Consider the following 27,113-nt stretch of genomic DNA (forward strand, 5'->3'; position numbering starts at 1 on the left):
GAAGAGGAGGAGGAGGACACGAAGAGGAGGAGGAGGACACGAAGAGGAGGAGGAGGACACGAGGAGGAGGAGGACACAAGAAAATGAGGACACGAGGACGAGGAGGACACGAGGACGAGGAGGATGCAAGAAAATGAGGACAGGGGAAGAAGAGGAGGACATGAGGACGAGGAGGACACAAGGGGACGAGGAGGCTGCAGAAGGTGGAGGCTGCAGGAGTTGCAGAGGACGCTGCAGGAACAAAGAGCGCGGTGCAAGGGATGCAAAGGGTCTGCGAGGAGCACGAAGCAAAGGATCTGCAAAGAGGATGGTGCAAAGAGCAAGGTGCAAAGGATTTGCAAAGACCATGATGCAAAGATCATGATGCAAAGAGCACGAAACAAAAGGATTTGCAAAGAGCAAAAAAGCAAAGGTTTTGCAAAGAGGGCGATGCAAGAAATGCAAAGGATCTGCAACGAGCACGATGCCAAGACCAAGACGCGAAGGATTTGCAAAGAGCAAGATGCAAGGAGGATGAAGCAAAGGATTTGCAAAGACTGAGTTGCAAAGAGCAGGATCACGAAGCAAAGGATTTGCAAAGAGCACGAAGCAAAGATTTGCAACGACCATGATGCAAGGATTTGCAAAGACCGTGAGGCAAAGAGCACGAAGCAAAGGATTTGGAAAGAGCACGACGCAAAGACCTTCCTGCAAAGAGATGCAAGGGATTTGCGAAGAGGGTGGTGGAAAGACCAAGATGCAACGACCAAGATGCAAAGGATTTGCAAAGACCAAGATGCAAAGAGCAGGATGCAAGGAGCAGGATGCAAGGAGATGGAAAGGAGTTGCAAAGACCAAGGTGCAAAGACCAAGGCGCAAGAATTTCCAAAGACCATGATGCAAAGAGAAGGATGCAAAGGATATGCAAAGACCATGGTGCAAAGACCATGATACAAAGAGGACGGAGGAAAAAATTGCAAAGCCCATGACACAAAGATTTCCAGAGACCATGATCCAAAGAGGACGAAGCAAAGGATTTGCAAAGACCGTGATGCAAAGACCAAGATGCAAAGAGGATGAAGGAAAGATTTGCAAAGACCAGGATGCAAAGACCAGGATGCAAAGACATGGAAAGGATTTACAAAGACCAAGATGCAAAGACCATGACGCAAAGATTTGCAAGGACCATGATCCAAAGAGGACGAAGCAAAGGATTTGCAAAGACCACGATGCAAAGATTTTCAAAGACCGAGGTGCAAAGACGAAGATACAAAGAGGACGAAGGAAAGATTTGCAAAGAACACGATGCAAAGAGCAAGATGCAAAGATTTACAAAGACCATGATCCAAAGAGGATTAAGCAAAGGATTTGCAAAGATGATGCAAAGACCAAGATGCAAAGAGGACAAAGGAATGATTTACAAAGACCAAGGTGCAAAGACCATGATGCAAGGATTTGCAAAGACTAAGATGCAAAGAACAGGATGCGAAGACCAAGATGCAAAGAGATGGAAAGGATTTTCAAAGACCATGATGCAAAGACCAAGATACAAAGAGGATGAAGGAAAAATTTGCAAAGCCCATGACTCAAAGATTTCCAAAGACCATGATCCAAAGAGGACAAAGCAAAGGATTTGCAAAAAACACGATGCAAAGACCAAGATGCAAGGAGGACAAAGGAAAGATTTGCAAAGACCAAGGTGCAATGATTTGCAAAGACCACGATGCAAAGAGCAAGATGCAAAGATTTACAAAGACCGTGATCCAAAGAGGATTACGCAAAGGATTTGCAAAGACCACGATGCAAAGAGCACGAAGCAAAGGATTAGCAGGGACCGCGATGCACAGAGCCGCCGCCTGCACCGCCGCGCGCCCCCCGCCCCGCCCAGCCCGGACAAAAGTGAGCTTTTGGTCTGCTTTCCAACAAAAATCCATTGTTTTGCTTTATTTCCGTCGGTTCGCCCTCGGGGAGGGGGGTTCACAGGTTTTGCACCGCGGATACAAGTCTCGAGGGGGGAGGTTGACAAGTCTGGGGTTGCAGAAACAGAGTTTTGGGGGATTTGGGGTACATTTTGCATCGAAGAAACACGGTTTTTTGCACTGCAGAAACATTTCTGGGGAATTTTTAACCATTTTGCATTGCAGAAACATTTTTTTTTGGCATTGCAGAAACATTTTGAGGGGCTTTTTGGCACATTTTGCCCTGCAGAAACATGTTTTGGTGGAATTTGGACACTTTTCCCACTGCAAAAACCAGCTTTTGAGGGACTTTAACACATTTTGCATTGCAGAAACATGTATTTTAAGGGATGTTTTAACATGTTTTGCATTGTAAAAGCCAAGTTTTGGGAGACTTTAACACGTTTCACACTGCAAAATGAAATCTGGGGGGGATCTCAACACATCCCACGTTGAAAAAACGAATTTTGTGGGCAGTTGAAGGTGTTTTGTGTTGCGGAAAAGAGTTTTGATGGATGTTTTAATATGTTTTGCATAGCAAAAAGCAAATTTTGGGGAGAATCAGGCATGTTTGGTGTTGAAAAAACAGATTTTAATGGAGGTTTTGAGAAGTTTCACCCTGCAAAATGAATTTTGGGGGGATTATAACATCCCACGTTGAAAAAAAATGAATTATGGGGGGCAGTTGAAGACGTTCTGCATTGCAAAAAAACAGTTTTTTGCGGGGAGAGGAAGAGAGTTAAATACATTCTGCACCGAAACAACTGTTTTTGGGGGGCGTCTTGAACACGTTGAGGTGAAACCGACGGAGGGAGGAGGAGGAGGGGGGGATGTTTTTTTTTTTTTAATAGCAGGAGCTGGCGGTGTCGGAGAGCACCAGGGAGACGTTGACCGAGGTGGGTTTACCCGAGGACTTGTCCACCGACTTCTGGGCCACCTGCAAGGGCAACCGCTCGTGGCCGACCAAGCAGGTGAAGACGTTGCCGGCCCCCCAGTCGTCAGTGGCCACGCTGAGGGCGCTGTAGGTGAAGTAGGAGCGCGCCGACTGCGATTCGGCGGCGGGCGGCATGGTGACGTAGTCAGAGGCCGGCAAGGGCTCGCCGTTGCGCAGCCAGCGGATGAAGAGGTCCGGAGGGTTGAAGCCCTTGGCCAAGCAGGTGACGGTGGCGGTCTCGTGGGCGCTGAGCTGCTCCGGAGGAGGGGGGAAGACGTAGAGGGCGGGGGGCTTGGCGTCGCGCTCTGCAAGGAAGGGAGAGGGGGTGGGATGCAATTGGAGCGCTCTTTATTCACTTTTCTTGCCAATCCGCGATGAGATTGCAAAGCTTTTTCTTTCTTTTTCCAAATCTGAGATGCAATTTCAATGCTTTTTCTTTGTTTTTCCAAATTTGAGATGCGATTGCAATGTTTTTTCTTTGATTTTTACTAATTTGTGATGGAATTGCAACACCTTTTATTTGTTTTTCACAAATTTGCGTTGCAATTGCAACGCTTTTTCTTTGTTATTGCAAATTTGTGATGTAATTGTAACACATTTCCTTTGTTTTTCCAAATTTGCAATGCAATTGCAACACGTTTTCTTTGTTTTTGCAAATTTGAGATGAAATTTCAATGCCTTTTCTTCATTCTTTTGCAAATTTGTGATACAATTTCAATGCCTTTTCTTTGTTTTTGTAAATTTGCAATACAATTTCAATTGTGATACAATTTTCTTTCTTTCTGTGAATTTGTGATACAATCACACCACACTTTTTCTGTTTGTTTTTTTTTTTTTTCAAATCTGTGATGCAATTGCAGCACTTTTTCCCTACATTTCCGAATCCTCAATGAATTCGCAGCGCTCTTTCCCTATGTTCAAAATCCGCGACGCAATCACACCTCCCTTTTTTTTTTTTGCAGATATGGGGAAAAAAAAATAGCATCAGCGACACCAACGCCACCTTTTTTCCCCAAAACTAGCAAAAAAAAATCGAAGAGCGATGCGATCGCATTCTCATTTCTCATTTTTTGGTGAAATAAACTCAATAAATAGAGCAAGAGGGCTGCAAGCGATCGATCACGTTCTCATTTCTTAATTTTTTTGTGAAATAAATTCAATAAATGGAGGAAGAGAGCCGCAAGCAATCGCTCGCATTCTCATTTCTCAATTTTTTTGTGAAATAACTTCAATAAATAGAGGAGGAGAGTTGCGATTTCCCCCTTTCCCCCCCCAATTTGGCGAGAGGACTCACCGGTGGCCTTCTGCAGCTTCTCCTCGACGGGGAAGAGCAGCTCGGGGTGGCTGACCTTGCAGGTGTAGACCTCCTCCTTGTTCCACTCGTCGGCGCAGACGCTGGCCACCCCTTCCACCCAGTAGAGGCTGTTGGCTTGGAGGACGCGGGGCATGGTCTTGGTCTCCAGCTTCTGCCCGTCCTCCTTGAACCAGGAGATGACCAGCCCCTCCACGGTGGGCAGGTTGCTCACCTTGCAGGTCAGCTTGGCCACCTTCTCGTTGAAGATGTCCACGAAGGACGGGGGGAGCACGCGGACCGTGATGTCGCTGCTCTCGGGTTTATCTACCGGAAGAGGTTGGTGAGTGGGGACGTTGGGGTTTAGTTGGGTTTTTTTTCCCCCCCAAAAAATAAGCAGGTGTGCCCAAACGACAAGGAAGATGGGGTTGGTGGCACTAAAGTTGGGATTTTGCCTGTTTCTTCCCCAAAAATAAGGGTGAGGGCATCACTTCTACTTTCTCTAAGGTTCAAGGATGGGTTTGGTGGCACCAAAGTTGGGATTTTCCCTGTTTCTTCCCCAAAAATAAGGGTGAGGGCATCACTTCTGCCTGACCTAAGTTTCAAGGATGGGTTTGGTGGCACCAAAATTGGGATTTTGCCTGGTTCCTCCCCAAAAATAAGGGTGAAGATATCGTTTCTACCTGACCTAAGGTTCAGGGATGGGTTTGGTGGCACCAAAATTTGGATTTTGGCTGGTTCCTCCCCAAAAATAAGGGTGAAGATATTGTTTCTACCTGACCTAAGGTTCAGGGATCGGTTTGGTGGCACCAAAATTTGGATTTTGGCTGGTTCCTCCCCAAAAATAAGGGTGAAGACATCACTTCTATCTTACTTAAGGTTCAAGGATGGGTTTGGTGGAACCAAAACTTAGGTTTTGGTCATTTTCCCCCCCAAAACAAACGTGAGGTGACCACTTACAGCCGCACTCCAGGGACTTGCTGGTGTTCCTCATCTCCCCATCCACCTGGCAGGTGTAGATGGTGCCGGCGTCCCACTCGGCCTCGGTGACGCTCAGGTGGCTGTCGGTGACGTAGGCGCCGGTGCCGTCGGTCACCGCGCCGGTGGTGACGGCGCCGGAGGTGACGGGGGCGCCGTTCCTCAGCCAGGAGACGGCGGTGAGGCTGCGAGGCCCGTGGACGCGGCAGAGGAGGCTGGAGTTCCTGTAGGGGCCCTCGAAGTCCTCACGGGACGGGGGGTGGATGGAGAGGACCGGGGTGACGGGGACGACAGGGAAGCCTGTTGGGGGAGGGGGGAGGGGAGAGGGTTAGGGGGGGTGGGTGGGGTGGGGGAGAAGAGGAGGAGGAGGTGGAGGACGAGGAGGAGGTTCAGGAGGAGGTGGAGGATGGAGAAGGGTCAAGAGGAGGCTCCAGAGGTGGAGGAGGACCAGGAGAAGGAGAAGGACCAAGAAGGACCAAGAAGGACCAAGAAGGACCAAGAAGGACCAAGAAGGACCAAGAAGGACCAAGAAGGACCAAGAAGGACCAAGAAGGACCAAGAAGGACCAAGAAGAGGCTGAGGAGGAGATGAAGGACCAAGAGGAGGCTGAGGAGGAGATGAAGGACCAAGACGGACCGAGAGGAGGTTCAGGAGGAGATGAAGGACCAAGAAGGACCAAGAGGAGGTTCAGGAGGAGATGAAGGACCAAGAGGAGGCTCGGGAGAAGATCGAGGAGGACACCAGTGAGGAAGATATAATGAGGAGGCCACCAACGAGGAAGATACAAGGATGAGGACACCAACGAGGAGGACAGAGTGAGGAGGCCACCACGAGGTGGTCACCATGAGGAGGACAAAACAAGAAAGAGGCGAACGAGGAAGATACAACAATGAGGATACAGCCAGGAGGACACTATGAAGAGAATACAATGAGGAGGCCGCCACGAGGAGGCCACCAACAAGGAGACCCAAAAGGAAGATAGAACCATGAGGACACCCACGAGGAGGACGCCACGAGGAGGACGCCACGAGGAGGACGCCACGAGGAGGACGTGAATGAGGAGGACGTGAATGAGGAGGACGTGAATGAGGAGGACGTGAATGAGGAGGACACCAACGAGGATACAACAAGGAGGACACCAATGAGGCGGCTACAATGAGGAGGACACCAATGAGTAGGACACCAATGAGGAGGCCACCAACGAGGAGGACAAAACAGGAAGGATGGGAATGAGGAGGACACCAACGAGGAGGACACCCACGAGGAGGACGTGAATGAGGAAGATACAACGAGGAGGACACCCACGAGGAGGACACCCACGAGGAGGACACCCAAGGTAGATACAACAAGGAGGACACCAATGAGGGGGCTGCAACGAGGAGGACAAAACAAGAAGGACGGGAATGAGGAGGACACCAACGAGGAAGATACAACAAGGAGGATACACCGAGGAGGAGGCCGCCACCGCTACTCACGGGGGTTGTGGACTGCCACCACGGCGTTGCCCCGCGGGTGGGCGGCGCGGCAGTAGAAGGGCTGCCGCCCCTTCCCCTCCTGCAGCGGCAGCTCCAGCCGGCTGGCGGCCATGTTGCGCCCGGCCCCGCGGGCTTCTGGGAAGGCGGCGGTGGCGGCGGCGGCCACGCTGCTGTTGGTCGCGTCCGTCCAGGAGAAGGTGACGCCGCTGGGGAAGTAGCCCACGGCTACGCAGCCCACGGCGTAGAGCGACGAGGTGGACGAGCTGCAGGTGACCAGCGGGAAGAGGGTGGGGCCGCGGGGGGTATCTGGGGGAGGGAAAAGGATGGGGGGGGTCAGACTGGGATGTACTGGGCCGTACTGGGCCATACTGGGCCGTCCTGGGCCATACTGGGCCTTATTGTCCCTTATGGGTCCTTACTGGTCAAGTACGAGCACCCCATATCTCTAGTAGACCCAGTTCAGTACAACCAGTACCAGAAGTCCCCATACTGGTCCTTACTGGTTCATACTGGTCCTCACTGGACCCTGTTGTCCCTTATGGGTCTTTATTGGTCCCTTCTGGCCCAATATGAGCACCCCATAGGCTCAGTAGACCCGGTTCAGTACCACCAGTATCAGAGATCCCCATACTGGTCCTTACTGGTCCCTATTGGCCTTTACTGGTTCATACTGGGCCTTACTGGTTCATACTGGTCAAGTACGAGCACCCCATAGCCTCAGTACACCCAGTTTAGTACTACCAGTACCAGAGAGCCCCATACTGGTCCTTACTGGTTCATACTGGGCCTCACTGGTCCCTATTGTCCCTTATGGGTTTTTACTGGTCCTTACTGGTTCAGTACGAGCACCCCATAGCCTCAGTACACCCAGTTCGGCACCACAGCCCACATACTGGTCCTTACTGGTTTATACTGGTCCCTATTGGCCCTTACTGGTCCGTACTGGTCCTTACTGGTTCATACTAGGCCTTACTGGTCAAGTATGGGCACCCCATAGCCTCAGTAGACCCAGTTCAGCACCACCAGTACCAGAGACCCCCATACTGGTCCTTACTGGTTCATACTGGGCCTTACTGGTCAACTATGGGCACCCCATAGCCCCAGTACACCCAGTTCAGCACCACCAGTACCAGAGATCCCCATACTGGTCCTTACTGGTTCATACCAGTCCTTATTAGCCCTTATTATTCCATACTGGTCCATACTGGTCCTTAACTGGTCCTTACTGGTCCAGTACCAGCACCCCATAGTCCCAGTAGACCCGGTTCAGCTCCACCAGTACCAGAGCGCCCCATACTGGTCCTTACTGGTATTTGTGGCTCCCAGTATGGGCAGTACTGGTGCCAGAAAGCCCATACTGGTCCCAGTACCACCAGTACTGGTGCCAGAGCTCCTGTACTGGTCCCAGTATGGCCAGTACTGGTGCCGCAGCTCCCATACTGGTCCCAGTACCACCAAGACATCTGCCAGACCCCCGTACTGGTCCCAGTATGGGCAGTACTGGTGCCACAGCCCCCTATTAGTCCCAGGACCACCAGTACAGGTGCTGGAGCTCCCATACTGGTCCCAGTACCACCAGTAGAGGTGCCGGAACCCCCGTACTGGTCCCAGTATGGGCAGTACCAGTGCTGGAGCCCCCGTACTGGTCCCAATACCACCAGTACTGGTGCCAGAGCTCCTGTACTGGTCCCAGTACCACCAGTACTGGTGCCACAACCCCCTACTGGTCCCAAGACCACTAGTACTGGTGCCAGAGCTCCCATACTGGTCCCAGTATGGGCAGTACTGGTGCCAGAGCTCCTGTACTGGTCCTAGTACCACCAGTACACGTGCTGGAGCCCCCGTACTGGTCCCAGTACCACCAGTAGAGGTGCCGGAGATCCCATACAGGTCCCAGTACGGGCAGTACTGGTTGCTGGAGCTCCCATACTGGTCCCAGTACAGGCAGTACAGGTGCCGGAGCTCCCGTACTGGTCCCAGTACAGGCAGTACTGGTGCCGGAGCTCCCGTACTGGTCCCAGTATGGGCAGTACTGGTGCCGGAGCTCCCGTACTGGTCCCAGTATGGGCAGTACAGGTGCCGGAGCTCCCGTACTGGTCCCAGTACTGGCAGTACTGGTGCCGGAGCTCCCGTACTGGTCCCAGTATGGGCAGTACTGGTGCCGGAGCTCCCGTACTGGTCCCAGTACCACCAGTAGAGGTGCTGGAACCACTGTACTGGTCCCAGTACCACCAGTACAGGTGCCAGGGCCCCCGTGCTGGTCCCAGTATGAGCAGTACGGGTGCCGGAACCCACGTACTGGTCCCAGTATGGGCAGTAATGGTGCCGGAACCCCCGTACTGGTCCCAGTACTGCTAGTACTGGTGCCAGAGCCCCTGTACTGGTCCCAGTACGGGCAGTACTGGTGCCGGAGCTACCGTACCGGTCCCAGTACGGGCATTACGGGTGCCGGTGCTACCGTACCGGTCCCAGTACGGGCAGTACTGGTGCCGGAGCTCCCGTACTGGTCCCAGTACCAGCAGTACGGGTGCCGGGACCCCTGTACTGGTCCCAGTACCACCAATATGGGTGCCGGAACCCCCGTACTGGTCCCAGTACAGGCAGTACTAGCGCTAGTGCTCCCATACTGGTCCCAGTGCCACCAGTGCTGGTGCTGGAGCTCCCGTACTGGTCCCAGTACGGGCAGTACTGGTGCCGGACCTCCCGTACTGGTCACAGTATGGGCAGTACTGGTGCCGGAGCTCCCGTACTGGTCCCAGTACGGGCAGTACTGGTGCCAGAGCTCCCGTACTGGTCCCAGTACGGGCAGTACGGGTGCTGGAGCTCCCGTACTGGTCCCAGTACCACCAGTATGGGTGCCGGAACCCCCGTACTGGTCCCAGTACAGGCAGTACTAGCGCTAGTGCTCCCGTACTGGTCCCAGTGCCACCAGTGCTGGTGCCGGAGCTCCCGTACTGGTCCCAGTGCGGGCAGTACTGGTGCCGGAGCTCCCGTACTGGTCCCAGTATGGGCAGTACTGGTGCCGGAGCTCCCGTACTGGTCCCAGTACAGGCAGTACAGGTGCCGGAGCTCCCGTACTGGTCCCAGTGCGGGCAGTACTGGTGCCGGAGCTCCCGTACTGGTCCCAGTATGGGCAGTACTGGTGCCGGAGCTCCCGTACTGGTCCCAGTACAGGCAGTACTGGTGCCGGAGCTCCCGTACTGGTTCCCATACCACCAGTAGAGGTGCCGGAACCCCCGTACTGGTCCCAGTATGGGCAGTAATGGTGCCGGAGCTCCCGTACTGGTGCCAGTATGGGCAGTACCAGTGCTGGAGCCCCCGTACTGGTCCCAATACCACCAGTACTGGTGCCAGAGCTCCTGTACTGGTCCCAGTACCACCAGTACTGGTGCCACAACCCCCTACTGGTCCCAAGACCACTAGTACTGGTGCCAGAGCTCCCATACTGGTCCCAATACGGGCAGTACTGGTGCCAGAGCTCCTGTACTGGTCCTAGTACCACCAGTACACGTGCTGGAGCCCCCGTACTGGTCCCAGTACCACCAGTAGAGGTGCCGGAGCTCCCGTACAGGTCCCAGTACGGGCAGTACTGGTTGCTGGAGCTCCCATACTGCTCCCTGTACCACCTGTACTGGTGCCAGGACCCCTGTACTGGTGCTGGAACTCCCATACTGGTCCCAGTACGGGCAGTACAGGTGCCGGAGCTCCCGTACTGGTCCCAGTATGGGCAGTACAGGTGCCGGAGCTCCCGTACTGGTCCCAGTACGGGCAGTACAGGTGCCGGAGCTCCCGTACTGGTCCCAGTACGGGCAGTACTGGTGCCGGAGCTCCCGTACTGGTCCCAGTACTGCTAGTACTGGTGCCAGAGCCCCTGTACTGGTCCCAGTACGGGCAGTACTGGTGCCGGAGCTCCCGTACTGGTCCCAGTATGGGCAGTACTGGTGCCGGAGCTCCCGTACTGGTCCCAGTATGGGCAGTACTGGTTGCTGGAGCTCCCATACTGCTCCCTGTACCACCTGTACTGGTGCCAGGACCCCTGTACTGGTGCCGGAGCTCCCGTACTGGTCCCAGTATGGGCAGTACAGGTGCCGGAGCTCCCGTACTGGTCCCAGTACTGGCAGTACTGGTGCCGGAGCTCCCGTACTGGTCCCAGTATTGGCAGTACAGGTGCCGGAGCTCCCGTACTGGTCCCAGTACTGGCAGTACTGGTGCCGGAGCTCCCGTACTGGTCCCAGTACGGGCAGTACAGGTGCCGGAGCTCCCGTACTGGTCCCAGTACGGGCAGTACTGGTGCCGGAGCTCCCGTACTGGTCCCAGTACGGGCAGTACTGGTGCCGGAGCTCCCGTACTGGTCCCTGTACCACCTGTACTGGTGCCAGGACCCCTGTACTGGTGCCGGAGCTCCCGTACTGGTCCCAGTATGGGCAGTACTGGTGCCGGAGCTCCCGTACTGGTCCCAGTACTGGCAGTACTGGTGCCGGAGCTCCCGTACTGGTCCCAGTATGGGCAGTACAGGTGCCGGAGCTCCCGTACTGGTCCCAGTACGGGCAGTACAGGTGCCGGAGCTCCCGTACTGGTCCCAGTACGGGCAGTACTGGTGCCGGAGCTCCCGTACTGGTCCCAGTATGGGCAGTACTGGTGCCGGAGCTCCCGTACTGGTCCCAGTACGGGCAGTACTGGTGCCGGAGCTCCCGTACTGGTCCCAGTATGAGTAGTACGGGTGCCGGAACCCCCGTACTGGTCCCAGTATGGGCAGTACGGGTGCCGGAGCTCCTGTACTGGTCCCAGTACGGGCATTACGGGTGCCGGAGCTCCCGTACCGGTCCCAGTACGGGCAGTACTGGTGCCGGAGCTCCTGTACCGGTCCCAGTACGGGCAGTACGGGTGCCGGAGCTCCTGTTCTGGTCCCAGTACGGGCAGTACGGGTGCCGGGACCCCTGTACTGGTCCCAGTACCACCAGTATGGGTGCCGGAACCCCCGTACTGGTCCCAGTACAGGCAGTACTAGCGCTAGTGCTCCCGTACTGGTCCCAGTGCCACCAGTGCTGGTGCTGGAGCTCCCGTACTGGTCCCAGTACCACCAGTACAGGTGCCACAGCCCCTCTACTGGTCCGTACTGGTCCAGTACCAGCATCCTATAGCCCCAGTACATCCAGTTTAGTACCTCCAGTTCCAGAGCCCTCATACTGGTCCATACTGGGCCAGTCCCAGCAACCAGTGCATTTAAACTCATCCAATTACAACAATCAATTAGTGCAATTAGTCCCTAGGAGCCTCTAATTAACCCAGCTCATCAAGTCCCCACACCATCCTCGTTAAGCGTGAAGCGCTAATTTCTTTGAAAAAGTCCAAATTGGGGCAAAAGCCAAATAAATGTGGTTTGAGGACTGGGTTCAGTGGCTTAATGTAAAATTTGGAAAATTAATGAAGCTAATTAGTGCTAATTAATCCCTTCGGAAAGGTTGAAATTAAAAAAAAATACAATTTTTCACCTTTCCGGACCCAAATCTTGTATTTTTGGGGGCAGGTTGGGTGTTTTTCATTAATTTTTGCACTTTCCCGTTCCCTCATTTGTCTGTTTTAATGTCTTTCGATTTTAGCTAAAAACGGCTGAATTTGGTTAAATTTGGACCCATAGGTTATCGATCAAGAATGTCTAATTTGGATCTTACCTATCTATTAATATAGAGATAATTAATAAATGTTCTATAAATTTAATGGGCATAATTAATATTCTAGAGATTAAAATATGTGTAATATAGAAATATTAACGGCCAATTAATGTTTAGATTTATAAATATCTCTATAAAAATATATAGGTTTCCTTCAGCTAATTAATTAAATTAAATTAATTTATCTATCATGATATGTATCATTAAATAGCCTATGGTAGGTCTATAAAATATAATATATATTTGATATATTCGATATATTATATATATATAATATATATTTTATATATATCATATATATTATATATATTTGATATATCTGTTACATCTCCAATATTATCTCTATATATCATATTCATTAAATTTTAATTATAATATCAGTTATATATTCGTTATAATATATGGTATACATATTAGATATATTACATGCATTAGATATATCCATTAATTATATCTATTATATATTATATATAGCTATTATATATGAGATATCTGTTATATGTATCTAATATCTTTTATATTATATATTTATATTATATATTAGATATATATGTTAAATATATATATTATATTATATAGTTATTATATATTAGATATATCCATTAATTATATCCAATATCTATTATATATTATATATATATATCTGTTATATATACCTAATATCTATCTTATATATTAGCTATACAAACCGTATACATCAAATATATATTTTATGTTACGTTTCTACACAAAAAATGTATATTTTGTATATATGCGAAAAATGTATCTATGCTAGATATTAGATATTAGATTATTAGATATCAGATATTAGATATTATCTATCTATGGTAGATATTAGATATAATATATATAGATATATACATCTGTATATCTAATATATACAATAGATATTAGATATAAAACATATAATAAATATATCTAATATATTTATTTTTTAGATATTAAACATACCCGATTTATCTAATATATATAACATATATATAATATATATTAAATATGACAGATATATCTAATAGATATATATATTAGAAGCCTGACATATATATTGGATGCATTTGTTATATGTATATATTCATTTCTATTATGCGCTTGCTATACTTTATATTTATAATAAATCTAATAATTCTATCTATATATTTAGTCTAGAAATCAAATCTAATAATTCTATTATCTCTCCATATTTAATATATTATAAGGTATGTTATACATAAACTGTACATTTATATACGTTAAACAAGGTAGAGTGGTGTATATATACATTAAAGCACGTAGCTAGGCTTAGAAATTATCGATATTTTTCGAGCTGAATCCCTCAATTTTCAGGGAAATGAAACCCGGCCAGAATCAAATGAATTTGCCTGAAACCCGCTGGTTTTAGCCCAAAGCTGCTGTTTACCCCAGGCACCTGCAAAGCGGGTTATTTTTCCCCAAAAAACAGGTGCTGTTTTTCAGACAGGATTTGCTCTTTGTTTTTCTTTTTTTTTCATATATTTAACATGCAAAAATGGTGAAAACCCCCTGCTTCCCCTTTTTTTGCTGTTTTCGAAACCAGAACTGAGCTATTTCAGGCAATTCTAACCTCAAAATAAAGCCAGCTGAAAAACAAGCGCAGCTGCCACTTCCGGCCACCAAGCTGGGCTGAAATCAGCCATTTTAGGTGGAAAAGAAGAAAAAAAAAGTGACTTTTAATCTAATTTCTTTATATTTTTAAAGCTTTGGGCCGCAGTGTTGGAAATTCGTGGTGGAAAAAAAAAAAACCAAACAACTTTTTAATAATATTTTTTCACCAACTCCAGGCAAATAATTAAGCTCCTGGAGTCAATTTTAAGTTAAAATAAGTTAAAATTATTTTAAATGATAATAATTATAATAATATCATTATACATAATTCTTATACACTATATATAACACATATATAATATATATAATATATATTATATAATGTATTACATATTTTATATATTTGATATATTATTATATATCATATTATATATTGTTAATGTTATTATAATTACCAATTTAAAATAATTTTAAGCAATAAACTGAACCTGCAACCTCAGATACCCCCCCCTTTTTTTTGACCTAAAAACCTTAAACATCACAAATTACTCCCTTTTTTTTCTGCTATAATTGGGTGTTTGCTTTTTGGGGGGGAAAGCAGATTATTGCGTGAATTTAGCTAAAATTGTCGCATCTGCAGCCGGAGAGGTAAAATGTCTAATTATCTTTTTACGGCTTAATTAAGAAATGCAATAAAATGGGTTCCCCCCCTAAAAATGTGCCTCTCCGCTCTTAAAAACCCCAGTTCCTGGCTCTTTTCAACCTATTTTTCCTCCCTCGTAAAGAACGACTAAGACTCTAATGAGAAACTCTCCAAAAATCACTATTTTGCCATAAACACCGGAAAAATCACTATTTAAGCACAAAATGCCTCATTCCAAGCCTGCCTACTGTGTAAAACCCTTAGAAACTGCCGTGCCAGAAACCCTAATTTTGGATATTAAATTAAGACTTGTGGGGAGATTTTGTGGAGTTATTGGCGAATAAAGGCAAAAATATGCCCCAAATTGACAATAATGGGTGAAAAATGCAGGCTTAAGCCTCATTTAAAATTTAATAGCATCAAAATTTATCATTAAATAGCCAAATTTGGAGGGGAAGAAAAGAATAACTAACAGTCCCTAGCCACTCCTGTTTTTTGTCTAAATTAATAAAGTCCCTATTAATTAATGAATTAAAAATAAGGATTGTAATACAATATTATTTGGGGGTCTTTGTCCTAAGCAAGTCAAACTCCTCTAAAACTGCCCCAAAAAATGTCCTATTAAACTTTTTCTAGGTAAAAAAGGGATTAGATTTTGACTTTGGTGAACTTTTAATAACTCTAAAACCCCCTAAAACTGCCTCAAAAGCGATTATCAATAAAATTAAGATATTTTTAGCCACCAAGACCCCCTGAAATTCACCCAAGAGCCCCCAAAATGCCTCATTTCAGAGAAAATCTATGATAAAAGCCACAAAATCCAGAGGATTTGTGGGGACCTAGACTTAGGGACGTCAGCCTGGCAAATTTAACTCAAACCACCCCAAAAACAGCCCAAAGAAAAAGGGAGACATTACCTGAAATTTTGTCCTTCAGCCTCAATCTTCACCCACTATTTTGGGTCAGGTCACAATAATTTTTTCAATTAAATAACCTCCCTGGCCATTTTCGCTAAAAACAGGGACTTTTCTGTCCTTTTGCCCGAAACGCTCTCAAAAAGCTTCAATTAGGGCTCGACACCAAGGCTCGCTAATCAAATTGTCCTATTAAATAGAAATCTCTATTTTTTTTTTTCTTAGAAATTCAAACTTTAGGACTAAACCACCAAGAAAATTAACTCCCTAGGGATGACCCAACTGCCAAACCCTAAAAAAAGCACTGAAAAACTGCAAAATTCAAAGTCCTCTGTCTTCCCCTGCTCAGTCTTATCTGCCAAATATATTTTCTGACATAATTTTGCGTGAAAAGTCCTTTTTTTTCTCCCCATCTTGCCCAAACAAAGCAATTTCTCCCCCGGAAAAAAAAAAATATATATATATATATAAATATAAATATATATATATAATTTCTATATATATATAAACATATATATATTATATAATTTATATATTATACATATATATAAAATATATAAACTGGGGGGAGAAAAAAAAATCGACATTTCCACTCTACACAAAACCTCTATTAAACTCAACTCAACAAAAATGCCAAGTTAAGCCCCAAAACCTTCCCCTGGGTCCCTTTAGCCCTCACACGTCCTATTTTCCCCACCCCCCAAAAAATTCTAAAAATAGACATTTTAGGGCTGACAAAGACTTTTTGACCTAATCCTGCCAAAAAAATCATCTCCGCGTGATTTTTTTTCTAACAGACTCCCAAATCCACTTTTTGACCCAATCCTGACATCAAACTGCCTTCAGTTAATTTTTTGCCCCTAAAAACACCCTAAAATCATATTTTTGACATGATCCTGCCATCAAGTCATCTCCACATGATTTTTTTCCCAAAAAAAAGACCTGAAAATTAACTTTTTGACCCAATCCTGACGTCAAACTGCCTTCAGTCAATTTTTGCCCCCTAAAAACACCCTAAAATCATATTTTTGACATGATCCTGCCATCAAGTCACCGCCACATGAATTTTTCCCCCCAAAAAGACCTGAAAATCGACATTTTCACCCAGTCCTGACATCAAACTCCCTTTGACCAAATATCCCCCCATCAAAATCGACCCAAAAATCGACATTTTGACCCAATTCTGCCACGAAAACCCCCTCCAGATGAAAATTCCCCCCCAAAATCGACCCCAAATCGGGCATTTCGACCCATCGACGGCCGGTTTGCCCCATTTTCGGCCCCCAAGGCGGGGGCCACCCGCCCTCCGGACCCCCACCCGGCCCGAAATTTGAGAAAATTGACCCAAATTCGCCGTGGCGAGATGTTTGGCAGGAGGACTTACCGGAGGAGACGGTCACCTCGGTCCCGTGGCCCCACAGATCAATGCTACCAGCAGTACCACAACGGGGCGAAGGCATCGAACCGCCGCTCAAAAACCCCTCCCACCTCTATTTTGCAGCCAAAAATATATATTTTAGCCAATTCAGGGCGTTTTCACCTCAATTCGGGCCCCTTGGGGCATCCTGCAGGCTAAAAAATGTGGGTTTTTGTCTTCTTGGGTGTTTTCTACAGGGATAAAATTAGGGTTTTCCTTCTTGAGTGCAGGCTGATGAGGTAGAAATGGGCAATAAATGGTTGAAAAAAATAAAGAATGGCAACAAAAGGCAAAATAATCAACATATTTGGGGTAAAATTGGGTGCAAAGGGCAAAAAAATGCCTGTGTTTGGGGAGAAAACTGCAATAAAGGGCAAAGCAACACCATATTTGGGTCAAAAATGGACTTTAAGGGCATGGCACTGGCATATTTCAGGAATAGCTGACCGAAAAATGTTAAGGAATGCCAATATTTGGGGCAAAAATGGCCATAAAAGGTTAAACATCCCAATATTTGAGTCACAGTGGCAGAGAAATGTCCATATTTGGGGCAAAAATTGGGGATGAAGTGGGAAATATCCCCATGTTTTGGGGAAAAATGGCCATAAAGGGGAAAAGTTTGTCGTATTTGGGGTAAAGAATTGTCGTATTTGGTTGAAAACATGCCAAACGGGGTAAAAACTAGTATTTGGAGACATAAGAGGTAGGGAAATGGGAATATTGGGAGAAAAATGGCCATAAAGGGTGAAATGTCCCCAGAATGCTGAGCATGATTTTTTGTCATGGGACGTAGCACAGTGATAAATACCACAACCAGCATAACCAGCACAACCCACAGTGACACAGGGCAGAACAAAATCCCCCAGCAGAGCCAAAAATGATGGTTTTCGGTTCAAACTTCCTCCTGTGGCGCTGCTTAGGTCATCGGTGGTGCCCGTGGGGTGCTGAAATGGGCAAAAATGGGTAAAATGGCTCATAAAAGTCTCCAGCATCCATATGGCCTCGTATGGGTGTTTGAGGTAGAAATGGGTAAAAATGGCTATAAAGGGCAAAAACGTTCCCATAATAGGGGGGAAGATGGCCTTAAAAGGAAAAGCATCCCCATATTTGCTGCAAAACTGGCCATAAAGGGCAAAAATATCACAGTATGTAGAGGAAATATGGCCAGAAAAAGGAAAATGTGCATATATTCGAGGCAAAAACAGAAAAAGAGGTAAATCATCCCCATATTTGCTGGAGAAACGGCCACGATGGGAAAAGAAACATCCATATCTGGAGGAAAGCTTGCCCAAACTGTGAAGAAAAGACAAAATTTGGGGGTAAAAATGGCTATAAAGAGTGAAATGCCCCCATATTTAGGGCTAAATTGTCCATAAAAAGGAATGGTCGTATTTGGGGTAAAGAAGGTGGAAAGGGCAAAAGTTTCCCCAACAGTGCTGCAAAACCAGCCATAAAAGGCAAAAGCGTCCCCATATTTAGAGCCAAACTGGCCAGAAAATGTAAAATCTCACAATATTTGGGGGAAAATGGGCTGGAAGAGGAAGAACATCAGAAGATTTACTGGAAAACTTGCCAAAAAAGGTGAAAGTGACCTCACTATGAGGTAAAAACTAGACTTAAAGGGAAAAATATCCCTATATGTAGAGAAAGAGTGTCCGTAAAGGATACGGGATTCTTCATATTTGGGGTAAAAATGGCCATAAATGGCAAAACACCCTCAGATTTGCTCAAGCAGAGAAAATGACTGTTTTTGTCATGGGATGTAGCACCGTGTAGTAAGCACTGTAACCACTACCAGCACCCACGGTGACATAGCAGGGACCAAAATCCCCCAGCAGAGCGGCTGCAGGCTGAGCACCTCCCTCTCGTGCCCCAGAATATCCCATTTTTGCGGCAAAAAAGACAGCCCCACATTCTGGAAAAAGAAAGGCCATGAAGTGCAAAATTGTTCCCATATTTGGGTCAAAAATGGTCATAAAGGGGGATAGCAGCCCCAAACTTTGTTAAAACTGGTGATAATGAGCAAAAATATCCCCATAAACAGGCAAGAAGTGACCACAAGGAGCAAAAGATCCCCAGATTTGGGGCAAAATGACAGTAAAAGGGAAAAAATCCTCTGTTGGGTGCTGAAAAGAGCATGGAGGTCCTTATTTAGTTAATTATTTAAATGTGAAAAGTCCATACTTAGGGCAACACTGGCCACTGAATGTGAAGAAATGCCAATTTGGGGGAAAAATGGTCATAAGTGGTGAAAAAAAAGAACACATATAGCGCTACAAGGTCCATTAAAGGTCCATATTTGGGAAAAAGTTGGCCATAAAGCATAAAAACACTCCTATATTTGGGGAAAAACTGGCCATAAAAGGGCAAAAGGCCACAAATGGTGAAGAAGCACCAATATTTGAGGCAAAAATAACCATAATGGGCAGGGCAACCTAAATATTTGAAGATTCGGTGGCCAAATAAAGGAAATGGTCACAATGGAGCAAAAAGAGTGGGAAAATGGTAAAATATCCCCATATTTGGGGCACAACTGGCCATGAAGGGCAAACCACCCAACTTTTGGCACGCAAATGACCATAAGAGGCGAAATGACCCCAAAGTTTTGAGGTAGTCCCGGGGGGACTTGAGGCTCTGGGGACACCACTGGGTTGGTGGCAGATGTCCCAAAACCCGTGTTTCCTGCCCCAAAATGACATTTGTCCCCCGGGAAAGGCCCCCCAAATGTGGCAGCAGTGGGGAGCGGAGCCGGGACTGGAATATGGTTTTTGTCATGGGATGAAACACTGTGATAACCATAAGCCACGCATGTACCAAACACCCTCTTCATACAAGCACCCACGGTGACACAAAGGGGACCAAAATCCCGTGGCGATGTGGGGCCACACGCCTGAGCGGCTGCAGGCTGAGCACCTCCCCCTCGTGCCCAAAATATCCCATATTTGCAGCAAAAGTGACCGTGAAGGACAAAATATCCCCACATTTGTGGCAAAAAAAAAGATTTTTTTTCAACGTATTTTCTGCAAAATGGGCCCCATTGGATAAAAGCGTCTCCACTTTTGGGACAAAACTGGTTATAAAGGGCAAAAGTATCCCAATATTTTGAGAAAAATTGTCATTATAGGAAAATCATCCATAAATGCATGGCAGAAAGAACAAAAATTCACAAAATGATCCTATTAGGTGCTGGAATGAAACAAAAAAGGGCAAATTATCCCCAAGTTGTAGGCAAATCTTGCCACAAAAGCCTAAGAAATGTCCACTTTTGGTGCAAAAATTGGCCATACAGGGCAAAACACCTCAACCATTGGCACAGACATGAGAGAAGAAGGGAAAATTCCACATATTTGGAGTAAATCTAGCCATAAAACATAAAATATTCTCATCCTTCTTGGCCAAAATTGGCCTTAAAGGGCAAAAAATCTCCATATTTCTTGCAAGAATGTCATTAAAAGGCAAAACAGCCCCAAATTTGAAGCAAATATTACAATAAAAAACAAAGGCACCTCCACACTTAAGGAATAACTTAAAACGAAGGCCAAAGTATTTTCTTATATTTGGGGAAAAATGGTAATAAGAGGACAAATATTCCTGAATTTCCAGAAAAAAATGACCACAAATGGTAAAGTGCCAATATTTAAGGCAAAAATGGCTATAAGGAGCACGGGCACCCCAATATTCAGTATAAAAGTGACCATAAATTGAAAATCATCCACAAATCTGAGTCAGAATTAGACATAAAGGCAACAAACAGTCCATGGAAGTTGCCAAAATTGGCCATACAGAGTAAAAAATTGGCCATTTGGAGCAAAAGTAGCCAAAAAGGCAACAAAAATCCTATCTGTGTTGGAAAAATGGCCGTGGAGGGCAAAACATCTCAACTCTTGACAAAGAAGTGGCTGGAAGAGGCAAATTTACCCATATTTGGGTAAAAATAGCCATAAAATGTGAAATCTCTCCGGACATGTTGACTAAATGACCATCAAGGGCAACATTTTCCTGTATTTTGGGCCACAATAACCAAAAATGCTCATGTTTGGGGCCAAACTGGTCATAAAGGGTGAAATGTTCCCAGATTTGGAGCCACCATGCCCATCAAGGACACGGAAATCTTTATGTTTGGGACAAAACTGGCCATAAATGGGAAAAATCCCAAGATTTTGAGCCACCATGGCCATAAAGGGCACAGAAATCCTTGTGTTTGGGACAAAATTGGCCGTAAAAGTCAAAAAATCCCCAGTTTTGCTCAAGTAGAGCTGAGCATCGTTTTTGTCATGGGATGTAACACTGTGTAATAACCACAACAAGCACCAGTACTCACAGTGACACAGAGGGGATCAAAATCCCCCAAAACGTCCCCCAATGCCACGAAGCTCCACGCCCAAGTGGTCGCAAGCTGAGTTCCTTCCTCCCAAATGGCCCCAAATGGCCCCAAAAAAGGACAAAAACATCCCTGATTTGGGGAAAGAGTGGCCAGAAAGGGCAAAATATCACGACGTTTGGGGCAACAGTGATCATAAGGAACATAAAATCTCGGTATTTAGGGAAAAAATAGACATTAAAGGCAAAACATTCACGAATTTGGGGCAAAACTGAAAAAAAAAAAAAGTCAAGAGATGCCTATGTGAGGTGTCAATATGTCCATAAAAGGACATTTTTCCCCCACTGGGCGTAAAATTCACCATAAAAGGCAAAGAAACGTCCTTATTTGAAGCAGAAACGGTCATAAAGGGCAAAACATCCGATTCTTGCCACGGAGATAAAATATCCCCACATTCAGTGGAAAAAAATGGCCATGAAGGGCAAACATCCACATATTTGGTGGCAAATTGACAATAAAAGGCAAAATTATCCCCGTATTTTTTGCAAATATGAACATGAAAGACAAAGACGATTCCATATTTGGCTAAAATGTGCAATAAAGGTCCAAAAGATTCTGGTGTCTGGGGCAAAACTGGCCTTAAGAGGCAACACAGCCCCAAATTTTGGGGAAAATAGGCCATGAAGTGCAAAAGCATCCAATATTTGGGGCAAAACTGGTCATAAAGGGCAAAATGTCCCCAGATTTGAAGCCACTACGCCCATCAAAGCCACAGAAATTCTTGTATTTTGGGCATAAAGGGTGAAACATCCCCAGATTTCGAGCCACCAGCCCCATCAAGGGCACGGAAATTCTTGTATTTGGGGCAAAACTGGCCATAAAAGGACAAAAGGCCCCCAGATTTGCTTGTTGGCCACCAAGAATCATTTTGTTATGGGATGAAGCACTGTGTGCATAAGCAGCACCCCAAGTACTAGTACCCACGGTGACACAAAAGGGACCAAAATCCCCCCTGGTGACCCCAAGGCTGTGGGGCTGCACGCCCGAGTGGCCGCAAGATCAGTTCCTTCCTCTGAAATGGTCCCAAATGGCCCCAAAAAGGGAAAAACATACCATATTTGGAGCTAAAATGCCCATAAAGGGCAAAACGTCCACAGGTTTTCTGCAGAACTTGATTTTAAAGGTAGAGAAAATTCCTAGATTTTCTGCAAAAGGGGTGGTAGTGGGCAAAAGTCTCCCAATGTTTGGGGATTTGAGAAACATTGGTAAATATTCGAGAAAAAAAAAAAAAAAAAAAAAAAAAAAAGAAGGTTGTTACAGGAAAAGCATTCACAAATTCATGGCAAAAAGAAGAAAAATCGCAAAATGTTCCTATTAGGTGATGGGATGGAAAAAAAAAAAAAAGGAAATTATCCCCATGTTTTGGCCAAACCTAGCCACAAAAATCCTAAGAAATGTCTAAATTGGGTGCAAAATTGGCCATATAGTGCAAAATATCACAACATTTGGCATGAAATTTGGTAGAAAAAGGAAAATTTTCATCTATTTGGGGTAAATCTATCCATAAGACAAAAAAACATCCCAATTCTCTTTGAGCAAATGACCCAAAAGGGGAAAAACACCACCGTAATTTGGGGTTCAAATGCCTGTAATGGGCAGAGAAGCACTCATCTTTGGGGCAAAAATGGACATAATGGGTAAAACATGCCAAGATTGGCTCAAAGAGCCCTAAACATCATTTTTGTCATGGGATGTGGCACCGTGTCATTAGCGTAACCACCAGTACCACGGTGACACAGAGGGGACCAAAATCCCCTGGCGCCTGTCAAAGAGGCCACGCGCCCGAGCGACTGCGAGCTGAGCTCCTCCTTTTTCTGCCTAAAATAGCCAAAATATCCCATATTTTCAGCAAAAACATCACCATAAATACTGCATCTCCGGACGCATTGACCAAAGGACCACCAAGTGCAAAATATCCCTGAATCTGGGTCCAAAACGCTCATAAATGGCAGAAAAATGCTCATGGTTGGGGCCAAACTGCTCCTAAAGGTGAAAAATCCCCAAATTTGGAACCATCATGCCCATCAAGGACATGTAAATTCTTATATTTTGGGGCAAAATTGGACATAAGGGGCAAAATATCCCCAAATTTGGAGCCACCATGCCCATCGGGGACAAGGAAATTCTTTTATTTTTTGCAAAACTGGTCATAAAGGGTGAAACGTCCCAAGATTTGGAGCCATGAGGGCCATAAAGGACATGGAAATTCTTGTATTTTGGGCAAAATTGGCCATAAAGGGTGAAATGTCCCCAGGTTTGGAGCCACCATGGCCATAAAGGACAAAAATCCTTGTATTTGGGCAAAATTGGCCATAAAGGGTGAAATGTCTCCAGAACTGGGGCCACCATGCCCATCAAAGACACAAAAATTCTTCTATTTTGGCCATAAAGAGTAAAATGTCCCAAGATTTGGGACACTTTATGGTCCACGAGGGCCATAAAGGACACGTAAATTCTTATATTTTGGGCAAAACTGGCCATAGAGGTCAAAAAATCCTCAGATTTTCTCAAGTAGAGCAGACTATCAATTTTTGTCATGGGTTGTAGCACCGTGCAACCCAACCAGCACCAGCACTCACGGTGACACAGGGGGGACCAAAATCCCCCAAAGCGTCCCCCGATGCCGCAAAGCTCTACGCCCGAGCGGCCTCAAGCTGATTTCCTTCCTCCCAAAGGGCCCCAAATGGGAAAAAAAAAAAAAAAACAGATTTCCTCTAAAAATGTCATCTCAACATTTGATGCTCGTATGACAACAAAATGCAAAGAGTTCTCCAAATTGGAGCAAAAGTTTGCATTAAAATTCAAAAACATCATCATTTGGGAGTGAAGATGATTATAAAGGGTAAAGCATCCCCATAAAGGGCCGAGCATGGCTGTATTTGGGTCTAAAATGGCCATAACAGGTAAAAATCCCTGTACTATTGGCAAAACTGGCCATGAAAGGTGATGGCATGCTAATGTGGGAGAAAACTCACTTTACATGGTGAAACATCCCAATTTGGGGGTAAAATGGGCAATAGGAGACAAAACAACCCCAAATTTGCTGCAAACCTGGCCAAAAGAGGCAATACATTCCCACATTTGGGGGAAAATGGCCATAAAAGTGAATAAATGACCAAATCTGGGACCAAAAAACTGCACTAGGAGTAAAATATTGTAAATTTTAGGGTGAAGCTGGCAATAAAAGGCAAAGAATTCCCGTATTTGTTGCAAATATGACCACAAAAACCAAGCGCATCTCCATACCTGGGGAAGAACTTGCAAGAAAGGTCAAAAGCATCCTTGTGTTTTGGGTAAAAATGGTCATAATATCCATATTTCTGGTTAAAATATCCATAAATGGAATAACAAGACCATATTGGGCTCCACCATGTTCTTAAAAGACAAACAAATGATAATTCTGGGGGGCAAACTGGCCATAAAGGGCAAAACATCCTTCTATCTGTTGAGAATAGGGCAATAGAGAGATAAAACTCACTATATTTGGGGTAAAAATGGCAATAAATGGGAAAACACTTCAATTTTTGGAGCCTGAATGCCCACAAAAGGCAGAGAAATGCCCGTATTTGGGATCTAAATGGCCAAAAGGGCAAAAACATTCCCATTTTGGGGGCAGAAATGTCTCTAAATCACAAAACATCTCCATCCTTGGGGCAAAACTACCCAAAAGAGGCAAAATGTGTCGATATTTGGGTAGATACCAAGACTGGAGGCTTGGTGTAGAAAATCTGGTCATGGTTCAGGAATTTGGGGCACGGTTCAGGAAATTTGAGCCTATTGAGAGAAATTTGAACTCAGAACAAGACTGTGGGCTCGGTTAAGAAATTGTGGGCACAGTTCATCAAATTTGGGCACATTGAGAGAAATTTGGACTCAGAACAAGACTGCGGGTTTGGTTCAGGAAATTTGGGCACGGTTCAGTAAATTTGAGCATTTTGAAAGAAATTTAAACTCAGACCAAAACTGCAGGTTTGGTTCAGTAAATTTAGGCATGGTTCAGTAAATTTGAGCATATTGAGAGAAATCTGAAGACCTTTGGCTCAGTGCAGGAAATTTGGGTTGGGTGCAGGAAATTTAGACATGGTTCAGCAAATTTGAGCATGTTGAGAAAAATTTAGACTTAGAACAAGCCTGTGGGCACGGTTCAGGAAATTTGGGCACGGTTCAGTAAATTTGAGAATACTCAGAGAAATTTGAACTCAGAGCAAAACTGCGGGTTTCGTTCAGGAAATTTGGGCACGGTTCAGGAAATTTGAGCATATTGAGAGAAATTTGAACTCAGACCAAAACTGCGGGCTCAGTTCAGAAAGTTTGGGCACGGTTCAGTAAATTTGAGCATACTGAGAGAAATTTGAAGACCTTTGGCTCAGTGCAGGAAATTTGGGTTGGGTGCAGTAAATTTGGGCATGGTTCAGCAAATTTGGGCACACTGAGAGAAATTTGGACTCAGAACAAGACTGCGGGTTTGGTTCAGGAAATTTGGGCATGGTTCAGCAAATTTGAGCATATTGAAAGAAATTTAAACTCAGACCAAAACTGCGGGTTCAGTTCAGGAAGTTTGGGTATGGTTCAGTGAATCTAAGCATATTGAGAGAAATTTGAACTCAGACCAAAACTGCGGGTTTGGTTCCAGAAATTTGGTCTTGGTTCATCAAATGTGGGCAAACTGAGAAATTTGGACTCAGATCAAGACTGTGGGCACGGTTCAGTAATTTTGGGTGCTGTTGAGGAAACTTGGGCACGGTTCAGTAACTTTTGGGTGGTATTGAGGAAACTTGGGCACGGTTCAGTAAATTTGGGTGCTGTTGAGGAAATTTGGGCACGGTTCAGTAAATTTAGGTGCTGTTGAGGAAACTTGGGCACGGTTCAGTAAATCTGAACACGTAGCAAAAAATTCAACCTCAAACCAAGACCATGGAGGAAATTTGGGCACGGTTCATGAGACTCAGGCACGGTGCAAGGTTCTGGGCACGCTTGGAGCTCCAGATGGGCAGATATTGCCGTGGTGGGTTTTGTGACAGCCGTGCATGGGCTCTGAGCCACCGTGACCAGCACTTTTCGCGCAGTAGTAGGTGGCGGTGTCTTCGGCCTTGAGGCTGTTCATCTGCAGGGTGAGCGTGCTCTGCCCATCGTTCCTGGAGATGGTGAAGCGTCCCTTCACCGCCGACGCGTAGTATGTGCTACCACCGCTGTTAATACTCGCGACGTATTCGAGCGCCTTCCCGGGTGCCTGTCGCACCCATTCCATGCTATAGCTGCTGAAGGTGTATCCGGAGCCCTTGCAGACCAGGGTCAGGGACCCCCCAGGCTTCACGAGGCCCCCTCCGGACTCGTCCAACGTCTCGGCCGCCCGCAGCCCTGGGGAGGAAGGACAGAGAGCGGTGGGCTCAGCCGCACGGCACGGGCCCCCGCACGGCCGTGGGGAGCCGGGGCCGCCGGCAGCCTCCGCGGGACCGGGCCCTACCTGGGACGGCGGCCAGGAGGAGGAGGAGGAGGGCGAAGGCGTGAGGACTCATGGTGGGTAGGGGAAGGGGGCGCTGGGTGCTGTGGGGACGCTGGGGACGGGCGTATTTGAAGGCGCCCGGAGGGGGTATTTGCATGGGGAGCGGGCTCCAAGGCGGGGGGGGTCGGTTTCGTGGGGAGGGGCCGGGACCGGGTTTCGCGCCACGCTCGTTAGCGGCGCGCATCGAGATGTTTAATTACCATCCTTGATTGGCGCCCGACAGTTGAGCGCGTTGATTCATTTCATTGCGCTCTCTGCCATGCGTTAATTGGGCGCACTGAGTTGTTTAATTGCCAGCCTTGGCATGGACTCATCATGTTCCATTGTTATTTCATTGCATTCCCTACCATATCCTAATTAATTGGGTGCATTTAATTCTTTAATTGCAATCTTTGACATGAATTTATC

The 27,113-nt window shown here is 46.2% G+C and overlaps 2 protein-coding genes, 1 long non-coding RNA gene and 1 gene segment (V, D, J or C); 3 read left to right on the forward strand and 1 right to left on the reverse strand.

Moving 5' to 3' along the window:
- Positions 1 to 2,393, forward strand: LOC121063196. Of its 13 annotated transcripts, none has more exons than XM_040543564.1 (6): positions 79 to 351; positions 637 to 898; positions 1,014 to 1,153; positions 1,203 to 1,437; positions 1,501 to 2,241; positions 2,326 to 2,393. In XM_040543564.1, exons 1-6 carry the CDS (start codon positions 124 to 126, stop codon positions 2,391 to 2,393), a joined length of 1,674 nt encoding a protein of 557 aa, XP_040399498.1. In that variant the 5' UTR covers positions 79 to 123. The 13 variants fall into 13 exon arrangements, with proteins under 13 accessions (XP_040399506.1, XP_040399507.1, XP_040399505.1 ...); XM_040543566.1 differs by having other exon boundaries at positions 82 to 351; positions 1,203 to 1,475; positions 1,626 to 2,241; XM_040543572.1 differs by lacking the exon at positions 2,326 to 2,393 and having other exon boundaries at positions 1 to 351; positions 1,203 to 1,465; positions 1,501 to 1,998.
- On the reverse strand, positions 2,124 to 26,780 carry LOC121063195. The segment is given in 8 exon segments: positions 2,124 to 3,176; positions 4,166 to 4,489; positions 5,123 to 5,440; positions 6,616 to 6,921; positions 16,789 to 16,832; positions 22,810 to 22,813; positions 26,252 to 26,560; positions 26,667 to 26,780. Coding segments are annotated over 8 exon segments (1,752 nt in total).
- LOC121063207 lies at positions 5,940 to 6,472 on the forward strand. The gene is made up of 2 exons (XR_005815918.1): positions 5,940 to 5,974; positions 6,390 to 6,472. It is a non-coding gene; the product is annotated as an uncharacterized LOC121063207 (long non-coding RNA).
- On the forward strand, positions 8,091 to 9,024 carry LOC121063200. Its single transcript, XM_040543575.1, has 2 exons — positions 8,091 to 8,485; positions 8,569 to 9,024. The coding sequence occupies exons 1-2, from the start codon at positions 8,228 to 8,230 to the stop codon at positions 8,971 to 8,973; spliced, it is 663 nt and encodes a 220-aa protein (XP_040399509.1). The 5' UTR covers positions 8,091 to 8,227; the 3' UTR covers positions 8,974 to 9,024.
- Positions 26,781 to 27,113: the final 333 nt, after the last annotated feature.

This window comes from Cygnus olor, unplaced genomic scaffold (assembly GCF_009769625.2).
Source record: "Cygnus olor isolate bCygOlo1 unplaced genomic scaffold, bCygOlo1.pri.v2 scaffold_103_ctg1, whole genome shotgun sequence".
Lineage (NCBI taxonomy): Eukaryota > Metazoa > Chordata > Aves > Anseriformes > Anatidae > Cygnus > Cygnus olor.